The 12,413-nt window shown below is 45.2% G+C and overlaps 1 protein-coding gene across 1 annotated transcript in view; it reads left to right on the top strand.

Moving 5' to 3' along the window:
* itgb8 (integrin, beta 8) overlaps positions 1-12,413 on the top strand; it is a 129,484-nt gene that overhangs the window by 54,198 nt on the left and 62,873 nt on the right. The window contains exon 9 of the mRNA XM_070880990.1: positions 9,865-9,999. Within this exon, the coding sequence (XP_070737091.1) occupies positions 9,865-9,999 (135 nt within the window). The remainder of the gene's footprint in view (positions 1-9,864; positions 10,000-12,413) is intronic.

Here is a 12,413-nt window from a genome sequence, read left to right as displayed (position 1 = left end):
GGTTAAAATTCGCCCCCACCTAAAGTTACTTTTTTAAAGCTGAATTTATTTCTAGATTTCTATTCTTTAGGATAAAATTGGTCTGTGCCAGTACTGCAGAAATGGACGATAGTGAATTTGCAGCCTGTTTTCCATCGGCATCAATGAAAACCACATCGGACACGGTGTAAAATGGACTGCCGCGTCACGATTCCCCATTTCCACACTACTGGCTCAGATCAATTTCTCTCGCTTTGTCACCTAAAGGCTGACCCTTCCTGGGTACAGTAGATCAGCAGGCTTTGCTACTCCTTGATGTCTTGCACAAGTGGCCATTCTTCATTCTAAAATCCGATCTGTTTTAAATTTGGCTACTTTATATTAGGCTTTCTTGCCACAATTAAGTCATTGTACACCAGCCCATTATTGATCCCTGGTCAATAGTCAGGTTAGGGTGACCTACAAAAGTTGGCAGTTAAATAGCCACCCTTTTACCTTGAAAGGACAGGAGGCACTTAGCTGTCCCAGTAAGCCACCCAATCACATTAAAACACTGAGACCAGTTGCCTGATCACAGGAAAGACTTGGTTACACTTCCAGTGGTGAGTGCTCTTCTAACCTCCCTGCATTCCATGGGGCTGGTTCATTTAAAGATTTAACATCTGCTCGCTACATACTTTCCATGAGCACAGGGACCTCCTAGCCAGATGTTTGACAGGGCATTCAGAGTGCAGCAGTTCTTCAAAGCTTGTTGCATTTAAAGGGATGAAGAGCTTATTTTTGAGCCTTTATTGTGGTGTCTCACTGAAACTTGAAGTTGTCACCAGGCAATATGACATCTGACCCCTTTAGTAAAGGAAGCCTGGATGTACTGCTGTGGCAGGTAAAGCTTAGGAAAGTGGCAGTATTTGATGACGGAACTGTTCCCAACTAATCAAATGTGCAGGAAGGAGCTGGTGAGACTTCTCAATGGGACATAGGAACAAAAGAATAGGAGTAGGCCGTTCAGCCCCTCAAGCCTGTCGTGCCATTCATTTAGATTATATCTGTACCTCAACTGCTTTTACCCGCCTTTGACCCATATCCCTTGATACACTTAACTAATACAAATCTTTCAATCTCAGTCTTGAAAATTTTAATTGGCCCAGCATTCACAGCGATTTGGGGGAGAGAATTCCAAATTTCCACTACCTTTTGTGTCAAAAGTGCCTCCTGATTCCATTCCTGAACGGTGTAGTGCTAATGTTAAGATTGTGCTGCCTTGTTCTAAATTCCCCCATCAGAGAAAATAGATTTTCTGTATCTACCCTATTAAATTCAATTATCAGTTTAAACACCTCGATTAGATCATCCCTCAGCCGTCTAAACTCAAGGGAATACAAGCAAGGTTTATGGAACCAGTCTCATAATTTAACCCTTTGAGCCTGCTGTCATTCTAGTGAATCTGCGCTGTACCCCTTGCATTGGCAATATATCCACCCTGAGGTGCGCTGGTCAAAACTGAACACCGTACTCCAGGTGGGGTCTGATCAGAGCTTTGTACAACTGTCGCAGATACTCTCTTCTTCTTAGGCAGTCCTTCGGAGTCGAGGATGACTTGCTTCCACACTAATATGAATTCCCAGGTGACTGATGAGTCCAATGCGGGACTACAGTCTCTGACACAGGTGGGGCAGACGGTGGTTGAAGGGACGGGTGGGAGGGGTGCTTGGGTTGTTGTGCGTCCCTTCCGCTGTTTGCGCTTTGTTTCTGCTTGCTCCCAGCGAAGAGACTCGAGGTGTTCGGCTCCTTCCCAGATGCTTTTTCTCCACTTTGAGCGGTCTTTGGCCAGGGATTCCCAGGTGTTGGTGGGGATGTTGCACTTTTTTAGGGAGGCTTTGAGGGTGCCCTTGAAGCGTTTCCTCTGTCCACCTGGGACTTGCTTACCGTGTCGGAGCTCCAAGTAGAGCGCTTGTTTTGGGAGTCTAGTGTCGGGCATGCGGACTATGTGGCCTGTCCATCAGAGCTGATCGAGCATGGTCAATGCTTTGATGCTGGGGATATTGGCCTGAGCGAGAACTCTAATGTTGGTTCGCCTATCCTGCCAATGGATTTGCAGGATCTTCTCCAGAGGTTTGAGGTGTCGCAGATACTATAGTATTCCAGCACCCCAGTGATAAAGGCCAACATTCCATTTGTTTTTTGATTACTTTTTGTTTCTGTGCACTAGCTTTTGGGGATTCATGTACCCAAACACCAAAATCCCTTTGCTTCACCACATTTTCTAATCTTTTAAAAAATATTTTGATTTGTCTCTCTTGGATCCAAAGTAGATGATCTCACACACTTCCCCCACATTGAACTCCATCTGCTACAGTTTTGTCAACTCAGTTATGTCCCTTTGTAACTTCCTGCTCCCATCTGCACAACTTACTGTGCCTCCTTACTTAGTCTCATCTGTAAATTTGGAAATACAACTTAATCCCTTCATCCAAGTCCTTAATATATAACAATAGCAACTTGTATCTATATAGCACCTTTAACATGGTAAAATGTCCCAAAGCACTTCAAGGAGCGTAGGGAGTGGGTAGTTCACGGGAGGGAGGCTGATCGCATGGTCCCCGCCACAAACTCTGTTACCTCACTCCCGACTCAGTCCCTTTCCCTGGCAACTGTCTGAGACTAAACCAAACTTTTTGCAACTCTGGTGTCATATTTACCCCGCAGAAAAGGTTCTGACCACATATCCGGGGCATAACTAAGACCGCTTATAGTGATCGGTTTTGGAGAATGAGAGCAGGACCATGTAGTGCTCCATGTAGTTCAGCCAGCTTTGGTAGTGAATGGCTAAACAAGTTGTCCACCATATCTATTTAAATCTGCAAGGGTGGAGGTGTGGGGGCGGGTGGGGGGTGGGATCCTGGAGAGAGTTTTGGTTTGGTGGACAAAGGGAAGGGGAGGCAGTGGAGGCAGCTGAATGGATAGTTTCTATATGAGTGACAAAGAAGCCCATTAATTGGTGCTTGGTGTTAGAGGTGAGAGTGGAATGAGCAGGGGAGGTAAAGATTTAGGAAATAGTTGGTAGTGTAGAAAAGAAGCTAGGGGTTATCTCTGCTCTCCAGTGTAGTGAGCGGTTTTGGCAAAGGAAAGTGACGCCTGATAGAACTTGACAAGATGCTGCCAGAACTTGTAATGGATAGATAGGCACGTTATGTACCACAGAAAGAATGTCGACCTCTATGATTCCAGAATTTGCTGAACATAAGATAAAACAGAAATCCAGGTTCCTGGTGATGGTTTGTTTTTCTTTAGCACTTCACCTCACCCTAGGAACCTCTTGCTTTAATAATTGCAAAATCTGCAAATTGGTCACCTGGTTGCTACTAGAGAAGAAAATACTCGGGATAAAATTGCCTGGACTTTCGGTATTGTTCATTTCCTATTTCCTATTAATAATTTTGGGAGTTTAGTACATGGGTTTAATAACAGATTTTTAATTTTATGAACAATTCTTTCTTATTCAGCTATCCCATAAGCACAAATCTAATAAAAAATGCCTTTGTTCTGAGTCCACAAATAATTACAAATCTAACTCTCCTCATAGCTGAATTTATGACCTAGTACACTATAAAACACTTCTAGGGAGTGCCTAGCTCATTAAACAAACCGAATAGCTAGGATAAAAGCCTTTTTCTTCAAGGAATGATTTTAAAATTGCAGAAAAAAATTAGAAATGAAGAAAGCAATATGGCTTGTGTTTACAGAGATGGGACCTTTCCAATTACAGAAGAATGGGATAATTGGCAGCGCACATGCAGATTTTCTTCTGCAAGTTTACTATAAAGCTGTAACAAAAAGTTGTCTTCCAAAATTTTGAAAATCTGGTTCATGTCTCCTTTATCAGGAAGATCTACACTCAGAACCTTGTGTCCTGAAAGCTTTCAAAATTATACTGAAAATCCATTATAAAGAAAACAACAAATGGTGGAAATTTGACAGAAAAATAGAAACTGTCAGTTTCAGCTTGGCTTATTTGGCAGCAGTCTGACTTCTAAACTGGAAGACTGGGGGCTCAAACAGCATTCTCAGGACATAAATTACTGGTCGGTCTGGGGTTGGGGGGGTCAGCCTGGAGATCGTATGTTGGGAGTCTCTGGGAGGGAGGCTGATCGCAACAGGTAAGCATTGGGGGGGTGGGGAAGCACTCCTATTCCTCCTCGTCCACAAACAATGCTCTAAAAAGCACTTATCTGCTGAATCCAGCCCTTCTCGCCTCCCTGCAGCAGCCCGCAGCCATTAAATCTAAAAGTCTGCTAAAATCTGAGGTACGCAGCCTCATTAGCATATTTAAATGAATGACCCGCCACTCGATAGCAGATTATTTGGCTGCCCTGGAACCCATCCCGATTAAACCGGAATTTGCAGCGGCTTTGGGTTTCCAGAATTTGAGGAATTGAACCCCAGCTCCTCTTTCCCCATACAATTTGACAGCCATTCAACCCATCTTATTGGCTATCTGAAGGAACTTAGTAAATTTCCATGCTCTCCATGCTCTTTTGCCATATAACATTTTAAGTTTTTTTTCTTTTTAAAATATTAATTCCTCTTTTAAACATTATTGTGGTTCTGTTTCTTGTAAGGCATTCCATCTCCTGAAAACCCTCTGCATAATAAAATGTTGCTAACCCCATGCGAGCACAGGCAACGGCAGCACTGCTGACCTGTCAAAAATGGCAGCACCACAGGACCCGCTGGAAGCAGGCGGAAGTGAGGCGGCCGCCATATCGTCATAGAATCATAGAAAGTTGCAGCACGGAAGGAGGCCATTTCGGCCCATTGTGTCTGTGCCGAACAACAAAGAGCTATCCAGCCGAATCCCACTTCCCAGCTCTTGGTCCGTAGCCCTGTTGGTTACGGCACTTCAAATGCACATCCAAATACTTTTTAAATGTGGTGAGGGTTTCTGCCTCTACCACCCTTTCAGGCAGTGAATTCCAGACCCCCACAACCCTCTGGATGAAGAAATTTCCCCTCAAATCCCCTCTTAACCTTCTACCAATTACTTTAAATTTATGCCCCCTGGTTTTTGCCACCTCTGCCAAGGGAAACAGGTCCTTTCTATCCACTTTATCTAGGCTCCTCATAATTTTTATACACCTCAATAAGGTCTCCCCTCAGCCTCCTCTGTTCCAAGGAAAATAAACCCAGCCTATGCAATCTTTCCTCATAGCTAAGATTCTCTACTCCCGGCAACATCCTCGTAAATCTCCTCTATACCCTCTCCAGTGCAATCACATCTTTCCTGTAATGTAGTGACCAGTATTACACACAGTACTCCAGCTGTGGCCTAACTAGTCTCCAAAACAGGCCTTAACGGCCAGGGCTACCACCTCCAATTTCCAGACCTTGATATTTAAACAAAATACCAAATGACTACACCCCCACGCCGCCCCCCACCCCCACCCCGCCCATGTTGAAAAGTCAGTGGAATTTCAGAAAAAAAACTATTCTTCCTCTCCTTTGTAAAGTGCTTCTTAGAATCATAGAATGATACAGCACAGAAGGAGACCACGTGGATCATCGTGCCTGCTCCTTGGAAGACCTGTCCAATTAGTCCCACACCCCTGCTCCTTCCCCACAGCCCTGCAATTTTTTCCCCTTCAAGTATTTACCCAGTTCCCTTTTGAAGATTGCTATTGAATCTGCTTCCACCCTATCAGATAGTGCATTCCAGATCATAAAACTCACTGTGTAAAAATTTTTTTTCCTCATGTTGCCTTTGGTTATAAAAACATAAGAACCCTCTGGATGCTCGCGAATGATTGCTCGGTTCCATTTGCAATTCCTCAGATAATGGAGCAGTCCATGCCCACATGCAGCAAGATCTGGATGACATTCAGGCTTGGGATGATAAGTGGAAATTAACATTTGCACCACACAAGTGCCAGACAATGACCATCTACAACAAGCAATAGTCTAACCACCTCCCTTTAACATTCAATGGCATTACCATCGTCGAATCCCCCACTATCAAGGGGGTTCACCATTGACCAGAAACTTAACTGGATCAGCCACATAAATACTATCGCCACAAGAGCAGGTCAGTGACTAGGTATCCTTCGGTAAGTGACTCACCTCCTGACTCCCCAAAGCCTTTTCACCATCTACAAGACACGTCAGGAATGTGATGCAATACTCTCCACTTGCCTGGATGAGTGTAGCTCCAACAACAATCTAGAAGCTTGACACCATCCAGGACAAAGCAGCCCGATTGATCGGCTTCCCATCCACCGCCTTAAACATGCACTCCCTCCACCACTGGCGTACTGTGGCTGCAGGGTGCACCACCCACAAGATGGACTGTAGCAACTCACCAAGTCTTTTTGGACAGCACCTTCTAAACCCGCAACATCTACCACCTAGAAGGACAAGGGAAGTAGGCGCATGGGAACACCATCACCTCCAAGTTCCCCTCCAAGTCACACATCATCCTAACTTGGAAATACATAAATGTTCCTTCATCATCACTGTGTCAAAATCCAGGAACTCCTTAAGAGCACTGTGTGAGTACTTTCACCACACAGACTGTAGTGGTTCAAGAAAGCAGCTCGCCACCACTACCACCTTCTCGAGGGCAATTAGGGATGGGCAATAAATGCTGGTCTTGCCAACGATGCCCACAACCTGTGAATTGATAAGTAATTTTTTTTAAACTGTCTGTAGCTGTAACTGCCCACTGCCCAAAACAAGTCGCATCTACTACTCTTGAAGTGTTTGGTTGCCCCAATGCATGGGACAGTCAATCCGGAGGAATTCATCACAATACTTTTTTTGGAGCGGGGCAGAAGTGGCCTCATCATCGGGGTGGAAGTGGGGGCGGGCCAGAGTGACCGACTCTCCAAAGCATCAGCGCCGCACTGATGACGTCATCGCGCTGGCGCGTTACGTCTCTCCCCTTCAGTTAAAGGGGAGGGCTGCTGCGAACTCTGCAGCCACTTCAGTGGCAAACACTTGGCCACCAGGGAGGGTTTCGGCTGAGCCAGTGGCCTGGAACGCAAGAGGGGGTGCCAGGCTGCCTGTTGGCGCCTGGCCAAACCCGCGGGCGTAATTGTTGTCCCGACCTGGCAGTCAACCGACAAAACAAGCATGGAGTTGTCGGCAGCGCCACCTCCCCTTTAAGGGCGGCCGCGCTGCCAAGTCACAGAAAGGGCACCGACAGCAAAAGCTGTCAGTGGCACCAACCGGTGGCAGTGCCGCTCGCACGGGGCAATTTCAGGAAGGGGTCACTACCAATCGGTAAGGGGTCGGTGCCTGCACGACGCAGCGGGAAAATGGGCGCGGTGGTGCCCTACACCTCTCCAAAACTGAGCAAGGGCAATTTCTAAAATGGCGGTCCCTCTGCGGACACTTAGTGGCCAGTCCGCACCGACCCATGGCCGCCGCTTTCAGGCCTTATAGAAAGGAGCAATTTTGGCTTCTCTATTTCCTGCTGAAGTCTGTTGCTTTCCTTCTCATTGTTTACTACATTTCCAAGTTACATGTCAAGTGGAAATTTTGACATTATACCCTGTATACCCAAATCCAGTTCATTAATATACATCAAAAAGAGCAGTGGTCCTAACACTGATCCGTGGGGAACACCACTGTATAAATCCCTCCAGTCTGAAAAACAACTGTTCACCGCAACTCTCTGCTTTCTGTCCCATAGCCAATTTTGTATCCACACTGCCACTAACCTTTAACACCATGGGCTTCAATTTTTTTAACAAGTCTATTATGTAGTACCTTGTCAAATGCCTTTTCCGTGTAGAATATAGAGTGTGAAATCTCACAGTTTCAACTACCCATTTTTCTGTTGACTTACTGTATGTATTATACATGGTTATCACAATGCAAATGCACTGTTAACAATGTGGTACAATAAATGTCTGCACCTGTAAGGCCGATCCTAATCCATTCATGACTTTATTGCTCATGAAATACCCATTACACATTGCACTGCTGTTTCTGTTATAAAAGCAGGTAAATTCAGCTGGGCTAAATTTTCATAAACATAAGCTGATTGGTCAAATTGTGTGGCTTTGTTTTTGTGCCTGAACACCTCTTGCCATTGTGCACGTGTTCAGCTAAAAATAATGTTTCTGGTAAAATGTTTCTAACTAACACTTCCAGACACAAATGGTGCACCACCTGGTTAGTAACCGGCTGCAGCGCAAGTTAGTTAACAAGTATGCCATTTGTGTCCTTAAAGACACCCAAAGTAGAATAGCAGCACTAAAATACTTGTGCTACAGAATGTTGCCATTGCATAACCAATGTATAATACATTTTTTGTTAATACGTATTAGTAAGTCAACAGAAAAATGGGTAGTTGAAACTGCTTTGAAATCACACTGTCTGTAATCGATTGGTAAAAGCACCACCTAGAAGGACAAGGGCACAAAGTGCATGGGAACACCGTTACCTCCAAGATCTCCTCCAAGTCACGCACCATCCTGACATGGAAATATATTACAGTTCCTTCATTGTTGCTGGGTTAAAATCCTGGAACTCCACAACATATTTTGGGACTACCTTTAATTGCTGGTTGCCGATATGTGCGTCATAATGGTGGCCATGATTTTGAGGCTTGGCCTTATTTATAACGGGGCACCGAACAGGGATTCTGATGCAGCTCATTGGTTGGCTAAAATAGGGCTGGTCCAGCTGGCAGCTAAACAAGCGCTGAGGGGGGTTGCTGGCCTTCCCTGGAGGAAGAAGGGGTGCTCCCAGGGTGGCAGCAATTCAGATTATTTTGGTGGAGCCCGGGAGAGCCAGTGACTCGAATAATACCTAGTCTTAGGGTTCTTATTTATCATGAGTTTTTTGAAGAATTAGGGCTATTTAGTTTAAAGAAACACAGGCATAGAAGGGGTCTATTTAAAATGGTGAAGAGATTGGATACAATGTGGCTGATAGGTTATTTGGGATACTTAGGGATTGTAGAACTGGAGACATGCATATAAAACCCTTAATCAAAGAGTTAGGTTACATACCAAACAGTAATTCTTTTTGCAGAGTCATCATTCTCTGGAACAGACTACTGAAACATGCAGTCTGTATCGATTTGCTGCAGTCCTTTAGAAGGGAAAGTCTGCACATTGCTGAGAGTAGAGGACATTCCAGGTTACAGAGAGTAATTTACTAATTAGCGGAGATAGTGAGAAGTTACGGGCTACTGCCATCTCCTTTAGTTTGGCTTAATTGGCTTAGGGAATTGGAGAGGAATTTCTTGAGTTTTTTCCTTAATTGACCATAGGTGTTTTCTCTTTTTGTTTCTTTCAGGGGTTAGCGTTGGAGGGTGAAGGTGGGGTGGACTTGACAGGTCTCATGATATTTTCCCACTTTTCCTTTCATATGATTTTACATGTTTCATATGTTAGGTCTGTCTGTGAGTTAGATGGATACATTTACATCTCTCGTGTGTTGGGAGTGTCTGCTGGGCATTGGGATGTCTACCTGATTTCTGATATGCAACTCCAGTCTGTGACGTTCTGTATCGGCACTGCTGAAGAACTGAAATTTATCCCTGAATTCTACTGTGAACTTGTCTGAACTGTTTTTGAAAAAGCTTTAACAGAATATCGCTTCCACTTCACATTTCAAATACAAAGAGCCATTGAAGATTTATACTTTGGATGAATTTCCAGAAAGTACTAAACAATTAATACGAATGTGGTAGATCATTCATCTCTGTGCTGATTTCTGTTAAGTAGAACAGTGTTGCATTTTAAGAAGGATTTATTTGTACCACAAAGCTTTTGCTCACAGAGTCATTCAGCTTGTTTCACTGTGTATAAAACCACAAAATTACAGTTGGTGGGTAATTGAGTGATTTTTCTTTTTTGTGTCTTGTTTTTTATACAGACATTGCTTTCTGAAGTAGAACTGCAGGTGGACAACCACATCAATGGGGTCTATGTGAACATTACTGCAATCTGTCCTGATGGGACCAAACTTCCAGGCCAAAATAAGTGCAGAAATGTGAAAGCCAGTGATACAGTAAGCTTTGTACTTGAAGTGAAATTCTACACAATGCTACATACTGTTAATTTTAAATCAATTTATGCTCCCTTGGATTACACAATACATGCCACAGAGACAGCGCATGTTTTGCCTTTGAGTGACTTAGTTTTCATTATCTCTGGGTAGTATGTTTCTTGAAAGCTTGATCATTTGGGTGGCAGCTATTTACATTTAAACTTTAAACTTTAGTTATTAGGAAGAATGAGGCAAATTTATTATGACTGCTCAGTATATGTCTTGATTTGATTTACATATAATTGGTAAGAAAACAAATTTGTAAACTTTCTTCTTGCACTTTATAGTTTTTTTATGTCCATGAGATTGGGGGGAAAAAAACTTTTCCAGAAGAGCTAAACATTTCCTCATTTGTATTTGTACCCATTGTCAGCACAGATATTAGATAGGAGTTCTCTTATTTGTAGGTCTGCACAGGAGATTTGTCCCCTATACATTCCAGTACAAATTTGTGGTCTTAATGTTAGGGTCGATTCCATAATCTGGCACTCCCCGTTGACATTGGTGCTTGCAGGAAGTGCATCTCAGGGAATCATGGGCTTGCAGTCTGATTTTCTGTTAATTCCTTTTAATGGATGGAAAATCACAGACTATGGGCCCAAGTTTCCACATGATTTGCGCCTGATTTTTAGGAGCAACTGGTGGAGAACGGACTATCTTAGAAATCGCAATTCTCCACATTTTTTTTCTGCAGTTCTAGTCAGGTAGAACAGTTCCACTTTGGAACAGAATTTTTTCTTCAAAAGGGGGCATGTCCGGCCACTGACGCCTGATTTCAAAGTTTCCACAGTGAAAACGTACTCCAAACTAACTTAGAAAGGAGCAAGTGAAGATTTTTGTAGAACTGAAAAAACCTGTTCTACACATTAAAAAATCAGGCGCAGGTTACAAATTAGGCGTCCAGAATGAGGCGGGGGGGGGGAAGGGAACTCATTAAATTCTATAATAAATCCTTATTTATACTTATACAAATATTATACAAATAAATCCAACCTGAATAAACATTTATAAGAAAAGAAAAGATTAAATAAACCATCTTCCTACCTGTGTGAAAGTGCTTCAGACAGGCCTTTCGGGACCGAAGGCTGAACGGGCCGGCCCGAGACTTCGGGCAGGGCCCGTCCCCAGCACCAGATTTACAGGTAGGTGGCGTCGGGTCGGGTCAGGTCGGGGAGGTTCGGTTCGGTTCGGGTCGGGGGGACGGAGGGGGGGAGGGGGGGAGGGAGGGAGGGAGAGAGAGGGAGGGAGGGAGGGAGAGAGAGGGGGAGAGGGAGGGAGGGAGGGAGAGAGAGGGGGAGAGGGAGGGAGGGAGGGAGAGAGAGGGGGAGAGGGAGGGAGGGAGGGAGAGAGAGGGGGAGAGAGAGGGAGGGAGGGAGAGAGAGGGGGAGAGAGAGGGAGGGGGGAAAAGGGGGAGAGAGAGGGAGGGGGAGGTCAGGTCGGAGAGGTCAGGTCGGGGAGGGGGAGGTCAGGTCGGATCCAGTCGGGGGTGGGGGGGGTGGTCGAGTCGGGTCGGGTCCAGTCGGGGCGGGGGGGGGGTCGGGTCGGGTCCGGAGGCAGGGGCGGCGGGGGGGGGAGCGGTTGTCGGGTCTGGTCGGGGGTGGGGGGGGAAGCAGGAGCTGGCCGTGGAAGGAGCCTTATTCACGCAGCCCCAGTGAGGCCATTCGGCCAGGGCTCGGGGCTGCGTGCTTCGGGCGCCTGGAGCTACTGCACTTGCGTGCCGACTGTAGTGCGCATGTGCAGAGGTCCCGGCACTGTTTTCAGCGCAGGGACCTGGCTCCGCCCCCCCACAGCTCGTGCTGGCTGCACCGAGGGCCAGAGGACCTGCAGGTAAGTGGAGAATACGGAGGATTTTTTTAGGCGCACTTTGTGGCGCGAAAAACGGGCGTCCAGGTCGGGACTGCGCCGTTCTAGGTGCGTGTGGAAACTTGGGCCCTATATACTTGCAATTTTGTGAGGTGAGTTTGCAGAATCACCCTTTTGTAAATAAAGAAAAAACTTGCATTTATATAGCACCTTTCAAAACCTCAGGATAACCCAAAGTGCTTCATAATTAATGAATTACTTTTAAAGTGAAGTAACTTTTGTAATTTAGGCAACGTGGCACTCAATCTGTGCACAACAAGGTCCCACAAACAGCAATGAGGTAAATGGCCAGATAATCCATTGTGAGTGTATTTGTTGAGGGAAAAATGTTGGCCAGGACACCAGGACACTCCTTTGCTTTTCTTCAAGTAGTGCCATGGGATCTTGATTTAATATTTCATCTGAAAGACAAAACTTCCGACAATGCCGCACTCCCTTTGTACTGCACTGGTGTAAACTGTTGTGTCCTTAGATGCTCTAACAGTGACTCCACGAGGCAGTGTGTAGTACTT

The sequence above is a fragment of the Pristiophorus japonicus genome, chromosome 5 (assembly GCF_044704955.1).
Source record: "Pristiophorus japonicus isolate sPriJap1 chromosome 5, sPriJap1.hap1, whole genome shotgun sequence".
Taxonomy (NCBI): domain Eukaryota; kingdom Metazoa; phylum Chordata; class Chondrichthyes; family Pristiophoridae; genus Pristiophorus; species Pristiophorus japonicus.
This window is presented reverse-complemented; position numbering and strand designations above follow the sequence as displayed.